Below are 23,774 nucleotides of genomic sequence, written 5' to 3'. Positions count from 1 at the left end.
AAGGAAAGAGACAGAGAGAGAGGAGGATAGAGAGGGGAGAGAGAACAGTAGAAGGAAAGAGACAGAGAGAGAGTGGTATAGAGAGAGGAGGACAGAAAAAAGGAGTGATGGGACGATAGAGAGAGGGAGAGGTTGGAGTATGTTATAGAGAGACAAGGATGGAGAGAGTAGGGAGGACAGACAGAACGGGGGAAATGCAGGGATGACAAGAGAAAGTGAGAGAAACTGGCGTGAAGAGAACGAGAGAATGGAAGGCAGCATTCACATTATAATAGAAACACAATCTTCCAAGTTCTTTTGCAGGGGTCTTCAAAAGAGCGTTTGTTTTATTCGGTTTAAAAAAGCAAAGAGAGTGACCTACCAGGTAAGGTGAGTTTTATAGTGGAAATGTAATCTGATGGATCAAGTTCTCTTTAATGTTGCACCATGTGGGTTAGAACTGTCACCACAGCCAATCGAGCGAGGACAGAATTTGCCAAAAACTACAATAACCACCATTACAATATTTGCCAAAAACTACGATAATCTCCATTACAATATTTGCGAAAACCTATCCTGCCTCTTCCTTTCACTAATAGCTGCTTGTCCAAAATCTGTTGTCAAAGCCTAAAAGACTAAAATGTGTATCTCATCAGTCTGTCAGTAAATGACAGTCCATGCACTGTGGTTGCATACAAACTCTTAGACATACAATCAACTCACCAAACTAAAGAAAAGTTTCATAGACTTTCATTAAATCTGACATTATTTGCACTGGGAGGTGTGTCATCTGGATCATTTTACAGAACAGAGACTGTCAGAGATATGTTGCATGTTCTTGATGACAGTGGCAGGTCTTGTTCAGATTGACACCACTGGAGATCAAGATCAGGCGCTGATATATGAATCAAATGAAATCAATGAACACATCACAAGTCTGCCTAACTGTAAGGTGAAGTTCTCCCACCTATTCAGCAAAGTTATGCCAGAGCCTTTTGTATAAATAATGCCTGCCACATTTGGCATATCCTGTAAGCATGGATTTATCCCTGTGGCCTACTAACATGATTGTGTACTTTAAAAAGTTCTTATCACACCAGCAAGAGATGCTTGCCAAGAATTCTCCTGTCCCTGCATTATTATGTTTTGTAAAACATCTTTAAGCTGAAAAAACTTCGTTCTTCAGCCTTCACACAACTGTCTAGAGAGGAAGTGAGATGGCAAGCCAGCGACGCATTTCTCTGATTGACTGGCAGAGCATGCCAATAAAAATATCATAAGCTTGTGGTACTCTTATCAACTATACAACAGTACAACTTAACAGGAAACAGTATCTGGGAGTAGAAAGGAGAAAGCAGAAGGATAAACTAAAGCATTTTGTTTAACTGCACAACAACAGAATTGCTAGCCTACCGAAGATTTTTTTATATAAAAGACAAGTTTGATCCCTCACATGCTTATCCGCCAATATTTGCACGACATCTGCTCTTTCTTCTCAAATACAGCTCCTCTGATTTGAAAAGAGTTACAGATTTGTCACATTGTCAAACTTTTCATGCAAGATGTCAGCTAGATGGCCAAACTGTTAAAATGTCACATAAAAACGTAACTGTTACAAAATACTTGTCAATCAACTTTCTTTCGCTGAAGGCAGCACGTCAAACTACATGTCGTTACATAACACTGAACTGTTAAACCTGCAGAGAACCCATGCAGTGTATAATTTCTCTTTTCCTGTCAGTTTGAAGTCCATAACGTACATAAAGCAAGCAGGCTAGTCGCCAGTGCCAGCTACAACCTAATGTCTCTGATACAACCTAGGTTGCAGTAGTCTGCTGTGCAGACATGAACACCGAAACGGAGATTCCATGAGATAAAACGTTACACGGTTTCCACTTCCAGCCAACATCCATGCCATTTTAAGAAAACCGTAGTAAATTGTAGGCATAGCCTTGTCCCTGTTGCACACGGGCTTACCCACTGACCCTGCTGCCCAAAGGCTTGCTCACCTGCAACCTTCTGGCCAGACAATTTTAAACTGAGTACAGCAGGCTACCTATATATCCCGTTCGCCCAAAACGCACCTTTATCGATACAGTTCGAAATCAAGGAATGAAACTATGTCAACTCACCTCTTCCCAGTATTCGCTACAATTACTCCATCACGCGCAGCAAAAATCCTCTAGACATGTTTGTCTTAACTTGCTTGAAACTTTTAGCCGAACGGTTAAGACAAAACTGCGTGCATCAGTTTAAAATAATCTGCACATATTTGTTTGCATTCATACATTTGATTTTCAAAATCAGCATCACCAAACGAAACCCTTGCCACTGCGTATGCCATAACAGAAACCCTTGAATTTCTTTATTAACTCATCTGTTCTTACTTCCACCAAAGCTGACAACTAACAACTTTGAACAACCTAACCAGCTCTTCTGTTTCTCCCTTAAGGGAACCGTGGTTATGCGGCGGAGTTTGGAGTCCGACCGCCCCGCTGTCTTCATTACAGTGATTTCCCCTCATAAATAAAACTTACTTTTCCCTGGCTTGGCTGTCGGACGGCACGTTGTTACTCTTGCCTTTGGCGTACATGCTTACAGAGAGCTCCGACTATCACGCACCTGTCAACCCATCACAGCCTCCCCGGACACAACCCCGTCACCATGGTGACTGCGGGACCATTAGCTCCCATTGGACAACAGACATAGGAGAAACGCCCATTCTGTTTGGTAACCCCTATGACTGACATTGCTGGCCCCGCCCTCAGCTGAAACGAAAGCCCTCTCTTATCTTTCTTGCTCTGCCTGGCGCGCACACGGACGACGTACGCATTGGCTACAACGACTCCCTCTCCCTCACTCCTCCTCCTCTCGCTCTCGCTCGCGCGCACACACACAGACAGACGAACACACACTAGCCATAAAGGGGAATTTGAAACAGTCCGAGAAGGATTTTGAACAACTGGCTGTTCCCTTCGCAAGCAATCCCACCCTCTGCTATCACAGAAGTGTAATGTGCGGTGAGATGGAAAATACGGAATGGAATTTCCGGCCGTAGGTACATTTTGACATGCAATGTAGCTTCAACATTCTGTCTGTAGACACATACGGTCTTAGCATACTTAACATTTTAATAACACGTATTTGATTGATCAACAAATAGATTAATCATACCAAGGCCTTTGAGCTTACATTTGCATTATGAAAATACACCAACGATGTATTGAAGTGAACATAAGGCCAAGTGAATAGCCTTTGGGGATTATAGGTAGACTAAAGATACAAAATATAGTTTAGGCCTAAATAGTCAGGCACTTCTTCATGGCTCTTAATTGTTCTTTGTGCCCATTAGCAATCCCGGAACCTTGGATATGTGGGTAAATTAATCTTTTAAGACTTAATTTTTAATGGTACAGCCATAGAATTGCCATATGCTGTTAAAAGGTTGTCATTCAACTCTTATTTTAAACCAGACTGTAGACTAAATCATCAAGTAGCCTACTCTAAGGTAATTTAGTCTGGGACTCGCAGTGTAACAACAAACCACTGTTTTGAATACAATTCATTTCTGACTGGTTCAGGCTTCAATTTGTCCTAAACTTATGTTAATTTACTAGTCCCGTTGTAATATGGAACCGCTTTAGCACTGCATTTGGAAGAGATGCTGGTGTACGCAGGCTATGACAAGCCAAGTCAAGTAAGTTACAGTGATGTCTGTCCTCTACTGCTCTACAGCTTCCACTGTTCTTTTCTCTTTTTTTCGAAATGGGCAACTTGAAACCGTCCGTGCTGAATAACATTCGCTGTTCCAACAACCTCCCTCCCCTTGCTGGATCCCGGAAGTGTCTCGGTAAGACTCACGAGTTCTGCGCTCTCACACTCACAACGTTAGACTGGCAGACTCGTATTGTGTGCAGCTGAAATATTATATCTGTATCGTGTTTTAGAACAGGGACAATATATGAAACCAAGGCTGGGCATAGGCTGTAAATATGAAATACGTTGCTATACTTAGTATACGTTCCAGGACATTTGTAGGTTCTGTCACACTGGAGTCAAAGAAGCTGTCCGGTTTTCCCAAGTAGCGGTGGCGAACTGTAGATTTGCAGCATATTGGGCCTCGTAGATGCGTCGATCTCCTAGATTAGGCTACTGTATGTTGAACTATGAATAGTATAACACATTGCCGTCCTTTTGATCATCGTTTTAATACTGACAAGGTGTCATTATTTTGGTTTAAAGAATCCAGACAGCAACAGCAGTGTCCACAATCTAGTGAGGATCTGATGCCTGGTCAGGACACATCGGGGTCAATCATAAAGGAAGGATGAAGGATCCTTTCACAGTTTAGTTTGCTATACAGTGAACTGTATACGAAACTCCCCTCAGTGTAATTTTTTTCTTGTCACAATAGGAACATTCCTTTTCTCAAGAGTTAAGTCATGGCTATGGTTGTCTGACCACTTAAAGTCCATGAAAATGCATTCCGCCATCATACAACCTCAAATTAAGCTTCTGCAATGATTAAACCAAGCTGTGTAAATATTTGTTGTAACTGAAAATATGTGCTCAGGATGATCATAATCACTGTTGATTGATTTGTTAGTCATCTGCATAGACTAAGGCTACTCAAATGATTATTGTGTTAGTCATCTGCATAGGCTAAGGCTACTCAAATTATTATTGTGTTAGACATCTACATAGGCTAAGGTTACTTAAGTGAGTGAGAAATGCAGATGTCTCTCTTTATTAATAGAGAGATAGTTATATACAATTACAATATAAAAATACATGCTGTTTATTCAGATGTTTTGCATGACTCTATCTCTGGAACATGTACTGTATGACGTCGGTCTTGAAACCATGCACTTGACAGCAACACTCCATAAGGAAGGGATTGTAAGAATTTCTGCACTGTGACTATGCTCTTTCCCAGATGTCAGATGACACAGACTCAACAGCTGCCAGCTGTTACCTGGATGAGAAGACCTTCCGTCTCAGCTGCGGACTCTTCTTGGAACATTCCAGCTTCCTCAATGATGGATGGGCCTGGGAGGAAGTCAATGTATGTTCAAATGAAACAAGCCTCTGTTCATCGACCCATCTTGTTGTGTTTATAGTATTGTCAGAAATGTATTGACAATACTGTATGTTCACATAAATCTGGACAAAAAATGCATGAAGTGAACAATTTTGCATGCATGCTAAGGCTATTAATATGTGTCAATTTCAATTATTCTTCAAGGGGTCAGAGAAGGAAGGATACATGAAAAAAACGGTGATGGTTCCCTGTAGAATCAGTTCTACACCGTGCCAGAGCAACCAAAGCAGACTGGTGGATGGCGATGATGCCCTGTTGGAAGAGGAACAGGTACTGCAGTCTTGTATCAAATACCAAGAACTTTGATGGTTCCTTGGTTCAGTTTGCACTGGAAATCCATGTCATGTCTTTTAGGGCTTGTTCACTTAAATCTCTGTCTGCATTTGGGTTTTGCACACTGAGGTTATTCTCCGATTTGAATCGGGTTAAGATAACAGAATCTTGTTCAATGTTCCTTCTATAGTTGTTTATAAGAGTGTGGTTTGGTATGCTTTTGTTTGGCAATCTGTAGAAAGAATTTGTGTTTGTGTCCCAAAGAGAGAGGAGAAGGGAGAGAGGGAGGGATGGAGAGACTTGTGTATTACCCACACACTGAATCAATTACCTGAAGGAAGCACTTTAACTAAATCCTGCCATTTACAATGGAGGTCGGTTAACCTCTGGAAAAACCTTGCTAGAACGGGTATTTTCTCTTATGTGACCAGGTATTCATTTAAGTGTGCTGGTGCACACATCAATGAGATTGCACATAGCCTATCTTAGCTTTCATTTGAGTTTGTTTTTCTGCACTGTAACATACAAGGGCAAATCTGCATATTCCCTCTTAGCTACTGCACACGAGCAGCAACATTACTGAAATCTTGTTTCGTGAAGCACATTATCTTTTTTTAAATGGAAGTTGTGCCTAGTGAATGATTATTTTTTTCCTTCGCGCCCATTTCATTAGCATGCCCTTCCGGCAGATTGCAAATGACTTGACTCCCCTGGATATTTACATTCCACTCACACACGGAACAAAAGAGCTAGCTCCTTTCCACATTCTATGAAGTAGATTCCATATTTGGCTGTATTATTCACAGCAGAACAAAACAACCTTTACTTGTCAATGATGAAGGCACAATCCCATGTTTGTCACAATGCTCCAGTTTTTGAAATACTACTACTACTACTACTACTACTGTTATTGTAGTATTATTATTGTTGTTGTTATTATTACTATTATTATTATTATTATTATTATTATAACTACTATTATTATCATTAAACATTTTGGCCAGATTTACAAATTGAGAAATGTTAACTTGAAAAAGTTTACTTTACTATTAGTTTCCTTTATATCTTACTTTATACTTTGCTACACAAACACGTGGTCACGCAGTTGCCTCGACGGACTCGTTTCCTGCGGTTCTCCGATTGTTGTGGGTGTTGCAAAGCAAAAAAAAAAAAAGATGGCGGCGGACAAACTTCGTGGATGGTCGTATTTTTACATAAAAGACTTATTTTTGCTTAGATTTTCTAAATGTTACAGAGAAATAGACACTGTGAAAAACCCCGTTATTGTAACTGAAAAATACGTCTGATGGGATTTGTGAGGTGTCTGAGCCAGCTATCTAATGTTGGCATACCCACAAGGTAAACAGTGATGTATTGACGTGTTGACGGAGTCGGATAGTTAAAAAATTTGGGAGGTGCACGTCAGGCCACGGAGAGGTGCTCGGAGAGGGTTTGCGATGTCGGAGAGGGCTCTCCGTGTGTCTGTGTCTCCGTAAACGGACGACCATAAATTGGGCTTTATCCACCACTATTTTGGTTTGGCTGTTGGCGTTCATTTTACTTTACCGCTTCAAACTGGTATGTTACAATTGTTTCAACTGTTCCTGACATGGGACATGGGACAAAGGCACTCACTGCCTTTAGGTGAAATAAGACAAAAAGTAAGGCACGTGCTTGAATTAGTGAAGTAAATATAGAGACAAGTGGAAAATGTTGCATAGCCTATATGTTAAAATGAAAGGTGTCACTTGCAACAAGGCAAAATGCAAAAAGTGTTACAGCTGCTCCCGGTCTCCCCTACATTCCTCTTCAGTTTCACAGTCATCATAGACTCCCATACAAACAGTTGGGCAGTCATACGTCTACTTGGATGAGCAATCGGAAATGTCTAAAGGAGTGTGAAGAATTCTGAAATATCCCCCAAAACACCCAAAATTTCCATAGCACATACTTGGGACATAAATTTGCAATAGAACCTGAGATGAGGAGGAATGTCAATCATCGTGACTGCACTATGCCTGCACCTAGTGCTGCCTCTTCCTAAACAAATACTGGCTGAGGAGATATGAGAGAGAAATGATGCATTTGCATAAAGTGGACCAGAATGCATTAAAGATGCTGTTTGAAGGAAGACTTGGTTGAGGGAGGGCATAAAATTGAACATTTCATCTGAGTCATAGCTCATATGATTGATACAGAGCCATATTGATGATTGAGAGGTATTGATCCATTCTTGAATACTTTGTCTGTCAAACAGTCATTAAGGTTTTGGGAAGGATTTCAAAATACATTTGTCAGGTTTATCATTGCATCATGCAGAGTAGGTATTACAAAATGTTTGGTTGCATGCATGCACACTGGAAAGTATAGCAGTACATCAACTATGTATTATTATGTTGTAGATATGATTGCATCTTTCAGTTGGGCATTTTTGGATAAGTCCAGCACTTGCAAGCATAGTGCTGTGTAGCCTAGACTGCAAATGTTTCACTGGCTAATGAAAGTTAGTGAGTTGTATTCATATACGTTGGCGTATAGACTTGCTCCATATTGATTGCTCATGGTAGGGAAGGGGAAGGACCTACTACGATACCTGAAATCTTGTCATAATACTATTACCAAAACCATGAAATTCAGAACTTGTAACTTGAGATAAATCGTTTACTGTGATGATTGAATGTGATATCAACCATTAACCAAAATTAAAATGGGTGTTAGTTTACCTAGCTTTATATTGTTTTGATCATTTCAGAATTCCTAATGAACTGTGTAATTGTCTCCATGGTATGAGCCCTGGGTGCTTACACTGTATTGCTTTTATGGTTTACAATAGAATGTCAAAAACATTTGTGTTGTTGTTTGTTGCTGTGGTTATTTTTAGAGTTCTAGAGTATCCAAGTTAAACATGTGCAACATAATCAAGGTGATTGCACAGATTGTCATATCCACATGTCTGAATACCAGAGGCAGTGCTTGAGAGAGAAATAGACATAGTTTCGTGCTTTGGATGTAGCCCATGAGTCCTGCTGGTCAGAGGGGGAGGCCAAAACGCCACGTGATTCTGGGTTTGGATATTTTACTTTCTTCTATGAAAGGAGACTTTGGGCCAAATGTATCAATGTTTGTGTACAACTTGCCATAAATCCCACGACTGGTGTATGGAGTTTTTTTTGTCAGAGTTATCAAACACAATGTATGCACAATCTATGCCCACTCTCTACATAAATCTGAACATGAGTCAGTATAAAATCATGTGCACATGAACACGCTTTACGTCCACTCCCACATTTATCCTTATTGGGGTCGCGACACACCTTAAATTGGTGGGATTAGCGTGTACATCCTCCAGGGAAACCTACCCACGGAAGGCGCACATATGGATGAACTTGAAATTCTCTTGCTGCTCATCCTGCGTGTTTATTAGGGGAATCAGTCGCCATGTTGGTCACATCTGTGTTCAAACTTAAATGAGTTCTAATATGCTAAATAAAGCAAAGGGTAAATGAATATATTCACAATGTATTCTTACCAAGATCACACAGTTCTCCATTTTGCAGTTAGCACCCTACACTGCTTTACCAGAGAATGAATAAATCCTCCAGGCCGTTTGTTAATGTCATTTTTTTTCCCCGATTATCAAACTGATCATCCTCTCAGTCAATTTCGTCCATTACGGTTACTTTGTGAAAACCTGACATGGCCTCAAAATGCATTTTAATATTTAATATTAATACTAACAGGCCTCCGTACTGTTATACATACCTTGAAGTCAAGCGGGTGGTCCCTTACCATACAATCGGCTCGATAGCTATGTTGACAGTTAAGTTGCGGCAGTAATAGTGATGTGTAGCGGTTGCGGCACGGGTGACATAGGCTATATAAGTGTGCCCTTTCCCAATGACTATAGACTATATAAGTGTGACTATAGACTATATAAGTGTGCCCTCTCCCAATGACTGTAGACTATATAAGAATGACTATAGACTATATAAGTATGACTATAGACTATATAAGTATGACTATAGACTATAAGTGTGCCAATCTACTCAGCCCCAGAGCTAGAGCCCATTGTTATGCGTAGCTTCTCTGTTGCGTGTGCACACTACCCCCTCTCAAGACATTTTGAAGGGTTCGCTAATGTTAGTCTACCGATTGGACAATCAAATCTATGATTTTTGCTGTGTGTGGGTATTCTGGATTTATAAGGGGGGTGGGTGGGGGGGTTGTTTTATTTAAAGGGCTATTTAGGTAGTCAACAAACAAACATAAAGTACCTGACACATAAACTTGGATAAGTTTGGATTTTTAATTATAATAATTTTCTGGAGGTTTAAATTGCTGGGGTCAAATTGACCCCAAGGATAAAGGGTGTTAGTACATTTGAAGGTAACAGGAGGGATAAACAAGTATGCAACTAACACACGTTGTGAGACCAACAAATGGCCTATAGGTCATATCTGGATACTGGAGGGCTTAACAATTAATGACTACCAGTTGCCACTGATAATATATATATATTAGTATTATTTATATTAGATTTAAATCAAATATGGTGTGTTAGCTTTGTCAGTGTAATGAAGCTTTGTTATTCTAATGAATCTGACCTTTTATGAAAGTGACGCAGTTCTCAGTATAATATTATAGCCTCACAGAATGATTTGTCTTTCTGGTTTCTTAAAGATATTTCATAGTTGTGAGGGGCAGTTTATGCACTGATGGTTGTATGCTGCTGATAAAGTCAACAGTGACATTGGAGCTCCATTTCAGAGTCCAGCACACAGATGTGTTTTTCACCAAACATGGCCATTTGGTGTTCATGCCAGCCAAATGGACACGACGCCACTAGTTCCTCAAAGTGCTTTATAAACTGTTTGTACAGCTCGTACAACCATTGTATAAAGTTACTTTCAACAGAGCCTGTAACATTTTTGGTATTTTTCTAAAGCTATTAAGTGTTTAAGGGTTTAAACGACCATTGCAGGGTAGCAAGGGAAAAGGCGGAATATTGTCCCTGAAATAAAACATCTATGGATTACAATATAGTTGTTTTGTAATAGGGTACTTTTTTATGGACCTGTTTATTAAGCAGGTTTAACTGACATGAAAGTGCACAACACACCACCATACTACCAGGAGGAAACATCCAGTCTCCAGTGAGATTGACTCCCATTGTTACAGAACAATGTTGGGCTAAAATACACTCCTCTGATTGACTCAGGTCTCAGTCTGTAACTACTACTGTAATTACTACTTACAGAGAATTTGGCCTATCTATGTTGAAACCTTTGGCCGAGTTCTTGGGTGCATCTGGTACAGTGTTGAAGAAGGCATCACATCTGTTGAGCTAAGCCTTCCAGACTGTCTGTGGAAACTGATGTGCACCAACTCTTGAATAATAGGGGAGAGTCAAGGGCAAACACTGTTCAGTGGCAGGTTATGATTTTCTTCTCTGAGTATCTGTTTTGTACGATTTTATTTAATATTTAAGATCTGCACATAATATTCTCTTAAAAGTACACTGTACATTGTGTGACCTTCACGAGGACTCTAAACTTTCAGGCAGCAGCATGCAAGAAAGCTCTCCTAGCCATTGTCCAGGAAAGAGAGAGAGGAAAAAAAAAACAATTTTCCAAAAGATCTGTGGAAGATTAGGAAAGCTAAATGCCTTTTTTGTGGCTTCCTGTTTTGGTGGAGGAATTCTTTGAGGCAGTGCATAAATGTCTCACTCAACAAAAATCCATCAGGGTTAACCCTTTGGGTGCCTCATGCCTGAATCTGTGCCGTTCCTCTTGAATGTTTGCCTTTGTCTTTGGGCACCTGTAGGAAGACGGGTCATCACCTGCAAATCAGTATGTCCAGCCAGAGAATCCACTCTGTATCTAAACTCTATGTGTAGCTGTGTATTTTGAAAAGCTCTTTTTCAATGTGAACCAGGATATCACAATCATTCCTGTGCATGTCTGCCTGAAAACACCTATTATACAGTCTTTCGCTAAAAGAAGCCTGAACGAAACCTGGTATTTTAAGCCTATAAACATAATTACTTGGGCAATTAAACCTGTAATTAGGGCTTATTTAAATTAATAAGAAATCCCATCCTTCATCTCTTGAATTACACTACTTAACCCTCCTTCTGAGTGGGAGTGCAGGAAACATCTGATGAGATGTTTTCCTCCCAGCCTCTTGTCTTTGTGGGAACCGACCAACAATTTCATGTAAATGTTGGGCTTCTCCAGATCATCTGATTTCACTCATTTCTGTGAACTTTCATGACCATACTAATATGGTCATTTCAGCCATACTAGAATATTATTGAAATAAAATGTCATGCCTTGGTTTGAACCTTTTAACTTTTAACTTAATATTCAGAGCAAATGGGATTTTATTTTGAAATTCCATCTCCGTGCAAGATGATTGGCTGAATAAACAGTTGGACGGCAAGAACTTTTAATGAGAGGGTAGTCATGGATCCAGCCAGATATGTTGTGAATGTCTAATACCAAGCTAACTTCACTGCGGTCCGCAATTCATCAAACACCTGACACGAAACGAGTGGGACATTAGGCAGTGACAGTGGTTGAGACTGACTGTGCATAACCTTATACCACCATCAGGAGACCAGAAGAAGAGAAAATAAATTCCAGTTTAATATCAAGGCTAATGCAATTTATGCAGTAAACAAGAAAATAGGTTGCGTTGCAAAAATAAAGAAAAAGCGCTAAATTGCTGATTTTGCGTTGAACTTGCAAATTGCGGAAAACTGGAGTGGACTGTGTGGTGGGCCACAGCACAAGGGGCATATCCAGTAATGGGTTTGTGCTGGAGCCTAGGAAGCGCCTCATGAGAGGATGTGAGTAACCCTTAATTCAACTTGACCCCTGGTGCCATGGTCACCATGTTAAACACAGCGTGAGCAACACAGTCAGGTCAGAGCAGCCTGATTGTAATGTTTGCCTCTCATTTGAATGCCAAATTCCCAGAGTGCCGAGGATAACGAGTGGACCAGTCAGTTATGCAAAGTTAAGGATCAATGTGCAGGTGGACCTCTCATGGCTGCCATCACACCGTGGATACTGAGAGGTGGCATCGACTCCCTTCTCAGAGTCATCAAGTCACTGCTTTGGAATTGTGCAAAGGGTCGTTTGTGCAGACTGCCTCTGCTGTCTTTGAACAAAATCAATCTTTGATCTTTGACGAGCTTTAGCATGTTTCCATCATTTGCTCTTCTTTAATTTGTTTCCTTTTAAAAGCGTAGTCTCCACTGTTTTGGTCCCCTATGAAACATCCTGTTGGGAGGTCTGAGGAGTTGGCAGCCAGTTTAAAGGGGTGGGGATGGTGGTAGTGTGTGGGTTTGTGTGTGTGTCTGTGTGTGTGTGTGTGTGTGTGTGTGTGTGTGTGTGTGTGTGTGTGTGTGTGTGTGGGTGGGGGGTTAGGGGGGCTGGAGGAGAACGGCACTAGTATGTCATTGTTTTTATAGCTTACGTGCCTGTGTCCCATTCTTCCTCTCTTGACAGACGTCGGATGTGAAACACTAGTAGTTTGTTTCTTGGCTCTGCCCATGTATAGGAAAGAGGAGATGCTATCTGTGTGTGGGAGGAGTGCTGAGACAGGGCAGACTTGCATGGAGAGTCTGGAAGGAACAACGTCTCCACCGCGAGCGGGTGGAGGCTACAGACCAGCATGTGTACAACATTGATTTGATGTGCTGCTTGCACACTGTCTTTAATTAAGCCAGAGCATGTGTCAGTGGAAACAAATATATTGCCTCCATTAAGCACACTCCATTTCCTGACTGTGGTTCAGCGTGTTACAGAACGCATGGCAACCTGGGCTTATGACCCCAGTTTTAAATAGCCGCAAGGTTTTGTTGCGTTGGGCCTCCACCCTCTGTGAAACAGGCCTAGCCTCTTAGTCTGTCATCTTGTGTCTGGTCATGAGCTCTTAAAAATAAAATTAAAATAAACCCCAAACACTCAATGAATGTAGAAGTACCTTGGTGAACAATCTGCGGAACATATGTTTTCTGTGCAATCCTCCTCAGGTGTTAGTCTGGGTCCACCCCAACGTGTGGTGAGTAACGATTGAGTAATAGAGGCCGTGAGCAGAGACCTTTGGGATTTAGCAGTTGACGTGAAGTTGGTGAATATGAGTCACTCTCATTTTTAAAGACGGGCTGTAGCCTGAAGGTGGATATTGAGCTTTAGGTTTTGCATTCTGTGTGTCTCTGCTCCCAACCTCACTGCGTAGGAAACAGCTTTGGCTGTAGGGCTTACTGGGGGTACTTCCACCAATTCATATCAAGTGATCAGTCTCAAAGCGGGTGAATGATTGATGTCTTCACATAAAAGAGCATCACACTAGCATCAGCTATTCTTTCATGCCAGACTTAGCCTATGGGAAATAATGATTTCTGATGTAAACTCTTGACAAGACCTTCTCTTTTCATAAGATATTTCATGAATAGTTTAAAGTACTGACTCTCTAAAAAAAAGGCTGTGTGTGTGTGTGTGAGAGAGAGAGAGTGTAAATGTGTGTATGTGTACATGTACAGTCCAAAAATCTTTCACAGTTGTGCAAAGGCCATTTCAACACTATTCACTTTGCACTGTGGTGTTTCTCTCTGCAGCTGTGTGACCAGGATGAGGCTGTAGGAGAGCCGACGGCAGCTGAGGGCCAGGCTGCGGTGCGCTACGAGTACCACGTGCTGTACTCCTGCAGTTACCAGATCCCTGTCCTCTACTTCAGAGCATCCACGCTAGGTACATGGACGTAGGCCTTGTGTCAAATGTGGCAGTGCTCGCTGCCAAATTAGTCACCGCGGAGCCTCGGTGCCAAATTGTTTGTGGTTTCGAAAGCTGCGTCAGTATGACCATGAATCCAGATGAGGAGAGGGTATAAACAAACATCAGTTCAGTTTGCTCAAAGGATTTTTACTAGCTATGGAAAACCATTGGATTCTCTGTTACAGAGGGACGCTCACTGTCATTAGAGGAGGTGTGGAATAATGTCCACCCCAACTACCAGCAGAGGTTATTGCAAGGTCCATGGGACACCATCACCCAACAGGTAGGTTTCCCCGTTTTGTGTTGGTACTTACCCTTTATTGAGTGTTTGCACTGCCATTTGTTTGAAGTGTTCAGAGAGTCATTCACTCTGACGTTGAGCACTCATATGAGATGGCAGTGCTAAGTTCTGTTTCCCGATTCTGTGTGGATATTGCAGTAGAGAAAAGTGAGGGCTCCCATATGAGCCTCTCCTTCCCAGTAGGTTCCTCTTAACGCCTCGTTGTGACATCAGTGGGGAATATCTGTCCAAAGACCTGAATTTTGGCTGATAGAAATTGTAATTGCTGAGAGAAGTTATTTTGCGGAGCACTGTCTAATCATCCCAATTGGGAACTTAATAGATCTACACAATCCAACTTAAGAGCACTGATGTAGTCCTTTGCCACAGACAGTAATAAATTCACTCCGTGGTGACATAAACCGTGATTGCGCAACGCCTGAATGGCAATTGAAAGTTATTATGATCAGAGGGTTATATTGCTGTCCCTTGGACAACTGTGTACAAATGGCACATTTAGCCCGATGTGGTGTCAGCGGATTGATTAGGTATGAATGGAAATTAGGAGCGGAGCGACGTCAGCACAGAGGTTTATTAGAGGCAGGAGAGGAGTGGCCGAGACAAGGCAGCCGAGGAGGAACGGGAGAGGGAAATGTCAGGGGAAGGGAGGCTGCTTCGATGGAGCAAGAACAACAGTGGTGTGGGGTCGCAGGGCTGAGCAGGGTGGGTGTGGGAGACGGAGGACTGTGCTGTCTGACGCAGGTAAACATGAGTGACTCACATCAGGGCTTTACAAAGAGTGATGCCAACGCTTGCTCTCTCCTTCTCCCTCTCCCTCTCTCTCTCTCTTCTTTGTCTCTCCCTCTCTCTTTCCCTAACCAACCCTCCTTCTCTCTATCTCTGCACTCATCCCCATCCCCCCTCCCGTCGTTCTCAGTTTTCTTAAATTCAAATTGGTTTCTCACCGTAACAAATGGGATCTTGCCATTGCCAAAGTAGTTCAGAGGAAGACGGTGTGCTCTTACTTGATTTGTTATAGGCTATTTCAGAAAAACACACAGGAACACTAATGTTACAATGGACCATCCACATCAAATTATTTTAAAGAGTGCAAAAATGAATATATGCTCTAAATTAGTATGACGCCCGAAATCATTATCTTTTTGCATATCAAGCATAACAGCTGGCTGAGACCTGCGGGGGAAAAAATATTTTCATGTCTTATTCAGTAGTTGATAGCTGTCTATATGGGCAGAAGCACACAGGCACATTTTATTTGCGGAGTGCAAGCTGTTTTCATGCATTTCAAGTCCTCCACCGTTTCCTTGGTTCCCACTGAAGGCACAAACAGCCGTCCCCACGAACAGAGCAGTGGGATATAGACGACAATCATTCCACTCTTTAGATTAATAGAATTCCAGCCTGTCCTTTGTGAATTAGACTATGTTCTGCCTCCGGCAATGTTATTCATTAATGCTCGCAAAGGTCAAATCCTGCGTGCAAAATAAATAAAGAAATCAACGTGAATAGAGAGTGAAAAGTGGGAATGAATCACGGTGATCCACATATGATTGAGATGGGAAACCAAGTGGCTTTCGGAAAGACTCTGATCGGTGGTCATGGAACAGTTTGGTTCACTCCTCCCTAAAGGATTCTAAGTCATCTTTATTGACTAAGCAGTGGTCCAGGAAGCCTTGGGGGTGGCTATAACGAGGGGGGGGGGGGGGGTGTGTGGAGTGATACGAAAGGGAGTCTTTAAAGAGGTCTTTACATTACCCCCTTATAAGCAGTCAGGCAGTACAGAGGGCCATGCTATAATTACAAAAATGATGATAATGTTGGAAAGAGATGGAGGTGAGGAATCTTGAGAGCTGTACTCCAGACACTCAGTGTTTTGTCAGTGCATGTGCTCATAGAAGAATGAGTGCATGTCTGAGAGCATAGCACTCATTCAATGCATGATAGTGTGCTGTACACACAGGGCAGGATTCAGAAGAATGAAGTTGGTGTTCTCACAAACAACGAATGTCTAATTAAGTCATAGTGCGTTAACAAAAGTGACTTGTGTTAGTCGTGGATTTTTTAGTGTTAGCCACAGCTTAGACGGGTAGAATTCCATGAACCTTGTGAATCTCTCGGCCATTGTGCATTTGAGTTCAGTATCCCGTTCCTTTCAACTGCCACGATCCACATTCACCTCAGGTCAGGAGAAAGCACGGTGTGAGTATGTAGCCCTGTGTAGAATGAGAAGTGCTTTGTGGAGATCAAGTGCTGTTGTAGTGCTCCGGTGGAGACGCGGCTCCTTGCTCCCTCATTGTGCTTTACTGCCCCCCAGTGCATGATGGGATACTGGCTGAGCCAGTGGAGCAGCAGCCCTTAGCAGTTTAATATGGAAGCAATTAGCCCCGAGCTAGCTGTATATATTTGGTTAGACTCAAAGAATGACACTTTTAGATGTCTGTCTTTTGATTTTTCTTCTGGTAAGGGTGGGGGTAGCTTTGAATTTTATTCATCTGATCAATTAGGGTGAGTTTTAATGAAGTGCAATTAGGGTCCAGTTTAGTCTGAGCGTTTGGGAATGGAAGAGCATCTGTTTCGCTCAAATTGCAAGATTGGATTCTTGTTTTGAAAAAGCGACTTAATCACGCTCTTCCTATTCACATGGAAGAAAGCCTCCCCTCACGTCTAACCAAAACTTGTCTGGTTTGCTTCCTATCCCTAGGTGCCCTGCCCCCCCCCCCCCCCCTCCTCCAACTCCATCTTTGTTTCAGCTCTCACAATCTAAATCTTTCCTCACATGATTTTTTTTGTCTCATTGTATTTAAGAATGTAAGCGTGTGTCTGCACCTGCTCACTATGTCACTACAGGAACACCCCCTGCTTGGTCAGCCATTCTTCATGCTTCACCCCTGTCGTACGGAGGAGTTCATGAGGCCAGCACTGGAGACTGCACGTGCTGAGCGGAAGTAAGTATTACTTCTTCTTCAACTCTCTCCCCTCCCATGGCCTCAAGCTGGCTTCATCCACCTCTCTTAACTGGTCAACTCCACAGCGTTGTGGTGGCCGGATTAGAATGATGAAGTTACTTCTCTACAGTAGGTGCCAAGGATATTTTTGGACTTAAAAGATTCAATTCAAGAAACACCAAATGATTCAATGTCTAAAGAGAACCATTAATATTTAAAAACAGTGCTATTCGATTGGATTTTTTTTTACTGTGTTCTTAGATAAAGGCAACTGCAGTGAGAAATACTGATTCCACAATCTTATTCATTTTCCTTTTGGCATATAGAAGTTGAAATTTAAATATTTATTGGTTTCATTTTTGTTTCTGCTAGGCATGCACTGTAAAAAGTTCACCTATTTCTTTAATTTACCAGTATCTCATAAAAGTGTAACACTTCTAGTAATGTGAATGCCAAGAATGTTATGGTCAGCAAATTTGGCATGTAGGAACGTCTTTCCAAACAAACGTAAGCTTTTGGTGGTTGCAAAAAGTGTGGAAAGTGAGTTAGGTGGACGATGACCATTCTTATAGGTGTGGTAAGAAATGTTTTGAGGTGTAATAATTACACCTCTGTATTTCTGTACATTGTGGAGACCATGTTGAAATACACAACAGTACTGAAAATATACTGAACATTGTTTCTCCTTGTCATTATGTGTAGTATTAGATCTCCTTGTCTTTCTAAATGAACCTAATGATGTGATGTCTGCACCCATGGTTAAAGTGGCATTGATCGTGTTAATGTGGCCACCCACTGCACGACTTGGAGTTTGCCCAGTTCTTATCTGCCAGTGTTGGGTGAAAATGCCAATTCTTCCCTCCGAAGGCAGCACAAAGAGCCATCTAAAAATAAGCAGGAACATTTGGTTCCCGGGCAGGGACGCGACACATTGTGCACCAGGCACAGACAGAGGAAGAGTCAGTGCTTCTTCACGCGGTTCATTACAAGCCCACTAAAAACCACTGGGCCTTAAAGATCACTCCAGATTGGGGCGGATTCAAATGCTGCCTCCTCCTGCGCCTGCCATTCTATTTTTATTTTTATTTTAAGATAAATTTACGTTGCCTCCAGCCCGGCTTGAACGAGCCCCTCGCCTCTGTGTCAGGGAGAACACTTTCACTTCCTAGTGTGACCGTCATGTCCTCTTTTTCCACAGGGGAGTGAATTATATTCTGACTTGGTTGAGTGTGGTGGGACCGGTGGTGGGACTGGATGTTCCGCTCAGCTACGCGCTGGCAGTGGGCCCACCTGCACCCAAGGCGGAGGCAACAACAGCAGCGTCAACAGCATCAGCATCAGCATCAACATCTGGCCCAGACTGAAGCGTTCCCACCCCCTGACTGTCGCTCCATCTGTGACGGCCTGCGAGTCCCACCACCACATCTGGCAGGAGCTGTGACTGGAGCCTCTCAACATCAGCTGTCTGCTCCCATCCCAGAAGATGTTCTCTCCGCCGAGCTCCCTGCTGTGTCGTATTTATCTGTATGACGGTCCTGCGCAACCACGTCATCCCGCGCACAGAATAGAAGACTCCGCCTAATGGCTAGGGATTACAACATCACGCTGAGATTTTGGCACGGTGGTTAACCATGACGTACTTTACGGTTCTTGACATACACTTAAAAAGGCAGATTACTGTCTGTTCTTCAAAGGGTAATAAACACATTGATCCCTCTCTCGCAGTCTCCCTATGAGCAGTCATGAAACGAGTGTTCCTCCATTACTTGTCTATCACTTGACATCCGATGGACTCTGAATGATATCACTTTTTCCTGGGGAAAAAAAACCCAACGTGAGTTTCCCGGGTGAAAGCCCTTTTACGGCGACAGGGTGAACAAGCGCTTCATGCAAGAAGCAACAACAGCGGCGGTGGCAGCGGCGTCAGCAGCACTGTTCTCCTGTCAGTGTGAGTGACTGGTCAGATTAGCCCTCTGACATGCTCCCCTCCCTACACGCAGAGATGAGAGGCCTCTGCCTGGCTGAATGGGAGCCCAGGCACAATTTGTTATTGCACAGCTTGTTTATTTTGTTTATCTGCGGGTGGGCTGTTTGGTCGACGAGAGAGACAGAGAGAGACAGACAGACAGAGAGAGAGAGCGAGAGAGGGAGGGAGAGAAAGAGAGAGAGAGAGATAAGTTGGCATCTTATGTGTAGGTGCATGTGACTCACTTTATGTTTTTTTTCTGGTGGTTATGTTGTGGGAAGGTTAGCGTTTGATGTTCAATAATGGAGGGATGTTCTTCAGTGTTTGATTGGAGTATGAATGTGTAGGATGACCTATTAATAATACCCAGACTTAAGCTAGAGCTACAGGAATGGTGAGGCAAAGAAGAGCATGCTAAAATCCAAATTCTGTTCTGTGAGACAAGTATAAAATATTCAAATATTAAGTGTTTGTGATAGTGTTGCACTTAGTTGCACTAAGAAATTGAATGCGATTAACATAGAAACATGTCGTGATTGTGGTGTGGAAACATGATGCGCTTGGGGAAAAGGCATTGACCTTAATGTCAAATGATTCAGAATTGTATCACCTTACAGTAATTGCATTACTTCTAAGTTGAACAGGAGGGAAATAAAAAAAAAAAACAGTTTAGATTTGCTATATTTAAAATATAGGCCCCACAGTAGGAACTCAATGCAACACATTCAGTACACGTTTCATGACTGAGATTCAAATCTTTTATTTTTTCAATACTTTGTTTTATTTCTGACAGACTCAAACCTCCTCGGCATGGAGGATACCAGTGTTGCACAAACATCTGGAGAGATGTTCTGCCATTCTTCAGGGGATGCTTTTTTCAGCTGCTCTTTGCTGGAGGGGTTGTGTTGCTGTACCTTTCAATTTAAAAGACCCCAAAGGTGCTCTATTGGATTCAAGTCAGGCAACATGCTTGGCCACGTCTTGGTCTTGGCCTTGGCTTTTTTCTTCTTTAGAAACTCTTGCGTGATTTTGGCAGCGTGTTTTGGATCGTTATCATGCTGGAATATTTCTCTTCTGCCAGGCTTCTGGAGACTGGGAGCCATCTTGTCAGCCAGTATTGTGGTACATCCACAGGCATCCATGGTGCCATCTGTAAATGTCATCTCCCCAACATCTTGTACACTCATGCAGCCCCATGTCATCACACTCCCACCTCCGTGCTTCACTGTGGTGGTCCTGGTTCCCGCCAAACATGCTGGACCCCATCTGAACCCAACAAGTCTTCAGCACAAAACTGCAAGATTAAACTTAACTGAAGAACATGAACAGAAACCTAATGAATTTTGGGAGCACATTCTTTGGTCAGATGAGACCAAGATACGTTTGTTGGGCCTGTATTTTTTAATCAAATCTAAACTGTTCATTTCTTTATTTTACATAAGAGCTAATACCTTACTGTGCAAATACTGTGAGGTGATACTGCCTGTCGGTTGAATCATTTGACATTTAAGTGATATTGCACAGGGGTGTACTCTGTACTCTGTACTTCTGTTGTATACTGTAGATACTGTTCTTGTACCTGAAGAAACAGTTGATGAGGTAGAGGTGGTATCAGCTAGTTTTTATAGTAGTACCACCCACTCCTTAACAGACCCTTAAACACAATATGGAACTTGATGAAAATCAGGCTACTATTCATGAAGGTTAGTGGTTTTCACAAGCCAAGGCCAACATTTGATTTGAGTGGAGTAGTCCCATTTATTGAGAAATCCATTTAATAGTTATTTATATGAGGAGAGATTCTTTGAAGTTTGATCTCATGGGGATTGGTAAAATGGCCTCAACTATGTGGTACGTTTTTCACACTCAAAAGTGAAATGCAGAGAGGAAAAGAGGGCTTTCACCAAACGTGCCGATTCTCCAAATGGCTCTGGCTCAAATGGGTTGTGGTTGTTTGTAAGAGTGTGAATTTGCCTGCAAAAGCTTCAACGTTTGGTTTGCTCGGTATTTGGAGACTTTTGCAGCCTACTGTATATGCCAAGCTTAGACAGAAGGAACAGCAGGTCTAAAGTGCCTTTTACCCCTAAGCTAACACAATGAATGCATAACCTTACATCAGTCCACAACAAAAGGATCAAACTCCTGTTACATTCAGTGCATTGTGCCCACTCAAGGTAAATGAAGTTTGTACTGATTGTCTGCTAAATGGTGATGAATCCTCCCTTCTGTGCTGTTTGTAAACTGGTGTTAAAAATGAAAAAGTGTGTTTGTGTGCATTGTGCGGCGGTTGGTGTGTTGTCTGGTTGTTTGGGGGAGGGAGTGTGCCAATAGGGAAAGTCCTCCGTCAGCAGGACTAAATGGGTCAGGCTCGTCTCCTGGGGACAGATCTGTATCCGTAAGGGGGTCAGGCTGCCACCCAGAGCTGCTGTACTTAATGGACAGGCTGCTGTTTGGGTGGATGGGCTTAAATGAGACAGCTTTGCATGCCAGGCAACACCTGTACTGTGCAAAGAATGGTTTTCTGAGAGAGAAAGCCAGGACCCAGAGAGCATTTTATTGCGTGTGAAATGGAAGAGTTGTAGCATAATAAAGCCGCACGCCGTAATGTCTGAAATAAAGCTCATTATTTGGCACAGTTCAATCTCTTCATACACAGATACTCTTCTTACTCCAGTGCCCGAATAGATTCATTGTTATTCAAAGACAGAGGGATTGGTTTTAACTAATGTCTGAGTATGTTAAAACACAGCTGAATAGAGGACGTGCAGAAAATGACAAACAGCTCTACTGACATCTGTTGGCAGAAGAGCTGCCTTACAAGCATGTTTAGTGGTAGTTTATTTTGAGGTTCACCACTAGATGGAAACATGTGTTGGAGGGATATGTTGGTATTGGAACCACTGTCCAAGGACATAAAATGTTTTAATTTATTTAGAATTGCTGTTGATTTTGGAGTGTGAGATTGAACTGTAATTCAAACCAGGTTGTTTGCTGTTGCCCGAAAGTGTTTTCGCTGGCAAACGGGGTCATTCATCCCTGACTTCCAGCATTTTTTAACCCAGGTCAGATTGGGACTCTTGTTTTGCCTCGTCCGTGGGATTAGATGGGAGATCGAAGTCAATTCAGAAACTCTCATCCTTCCAAAGACCTGTCTCTGTTGTTGTTGTTTTTTTCCGCCAGCGCTCTCATGATATTGGTGAGGATGTAAGCCCGCGGCCTCCTCAGACCCCAGCCATCTGCGTTTGATTTTCCACTTGGCCTTTCTCAGAACATTACAGGGCTCTTGTGTCCAAGAGCATCCAGAGAGATTCATATACCATATGCATTAACAGGTCTAATTCAGATCATGCCCATTGGCCGGAGACCCTAAGTCTTAGCCTCGCTCCTGCTGGACTGCTGCGTGCGGCTGAAGGGAGAGGGGTTGTTCAGGTCGACGAGTTTGTATTTTGTATTCCAGATGCACAGGCATCAGAATACAGGTAACATCAAAACATCTCAGACAGACACCAGATGCCGGCAGGAATGTATTGGATAAAGGTAAAGATCTGGTATTCAGACACTTTCATCCAAAGACACTTATATGGTGATATATAAATTTGTGCACAAATGATCAGTGCAGTAGAACATGACAATTACAAATCTATGCAATGAAATATACAATATACAGTTAAAGGTGAGTTTAGAGTAGTGACGTAGGTCGGTGCCAACAATCCAGTTCCAGTTGTAGGGAAGCTGCCTTGTACAGGTGGTGTGAGGCCCAGGGGAGAGAGCAGTGCAGCGTCCGGGGTCCTCTATCCAGGGCCTCGGTCCAGGGATGGGGAGAGAGCAGCGCAGCGTCTGGGGGTCCTCTATCCAGGGCCTCGGTCCAGGGATGGGGAGAGAGCAGCGCAGCGTCTGGGGGTCCTCTATCCAGGGCCTCGGTCCAGGGATGGGGAGAGAGCAGCGCAGCGTCTGGGGGTCCTCTATCCAGGGCCTCGGTCCAGGGATGGGGAGAGAGCAGCGCAGCGTCTGGGGGTCCTCTATCCAGGGCCTCGGTCCAGGGATGGGGAGAGAGCAGCGCAGCGTCCGGGGGTTGGGGAGAATACATGTGCTTAGGCTGGGAAAGGCCAGTGATTTAATTTAAGGTGCCAATCTTGTTTGGGTTTCTGATTGTGGCTGATGATGTCATTGAAGTATTTGATGCTTTGGTTGTTTCTTTGCTTGGCAGCTGATGGGTGGACAGACTATTGGAACAGGCTAGTTTGTACACCTCATAGGTAATGGGTAAAGCTTTGTCGAGTTTTATTTGAAGTTACCAGGTAGCTGATTTCAGGTGAAAGAAAAATGTACTTCAGAAATAGTCCCATTTGTATAGGCAATTATGTATCTTGCCATAGGCACCTTTCAAAACACTTCTAACCTTGAAACATGACATGCCTTCATGATT

At 42.7% G+C, this 23,774-nt stretch overlaps 1 protein-coding gene across 2 annotated transcripts; it reads left to right on the top strand.

Moving 5' to 3' along the window:
• Positions 1 to 2,837: 2,837 nt before the first annotated feature.
• atg10 (ATG10 autophagy related 10 homolog (S. cerevisiae)) lies at positions 2,838 to 21,633 on the top strand. 2 transcript variants are annotated; one of them, XM_042705564.1, is made up of 8 exons: positions 2,838 to 3,033; positions 3,823 to 3,829; positions 4,916 to 5,044; positions 5,225 to 5,350; positions 13,980 to 14,112; positions 14,322 to 14,419; positions 17,285 to 17,382; positions 18,581 to 21,633. In XM_042705564.1, exons 1-8 carry the CDS (start codon positions 2,993 to 2,995, stop codon positions 18,744 to 18,746), a joined length of 798 nt encoding a protein of 265 aa, XP_042561498.1. In that variant the 5' UTR covers positions 2,838 to 2,992; the 3' UTR covers positions 18,747 to 21,633. The 2 variants fall into 2 exon arrangements, with proteins under 2 accessions (XP_042561498.1, XP_042561499.1); XM_042705565.1 differs by lacking the exons at positions 2,838 to 3,033; positions 3,823 to 3,829 and adding exons at positions 3,855 to 4,133; positions 4,222 to 4,413.
• Positions 21,634 to 23,774: the final 2,141 nt, after the last annotated feature.

The sequence above is a fragment of the Clupea harengus genome, unplaced genomic scaffold (assembly GCF_900700415.2).
Source record: "Clupea harengus unplaced genomic scaffold, Ch_v2.0.2, whole genome shotgun sequence".
NCBI lineage: Eukaryota > Metazoa > Chordata > Actinopteri > Clupeiformes > Clupeidae > Clupea > Clupea harengus.
The sequence above is the reverse complement of the archived record's forward strand: the minus strand, read 5'-3'. Positions and strand labels throughout refer to the sequence as shown.

Bases quoted from the DNA above. Each gene is read 5' to 3' on its own strand.
- atg10 (XM_042705564.1), top strand. From the start codon at position 2,993: ATGTGCGGTGAGATGGAAAATACGGAATGGAATTTCCGGCC. The intron at 14,113-14,321 runs GTACATGGACGT...TCTCTGTTACAG, and splicing joins CTTCAGAGCATCCACGCTAG to AGGGACGCTCACTGTCATTA. The intron at 17,383-18,580 runs GTAAGTATTACT...CTTTTTCCACAG, and splicing joins ACTGCACGTGCTGAGCGGAA to GGGAGTGAATTATATTCTGA.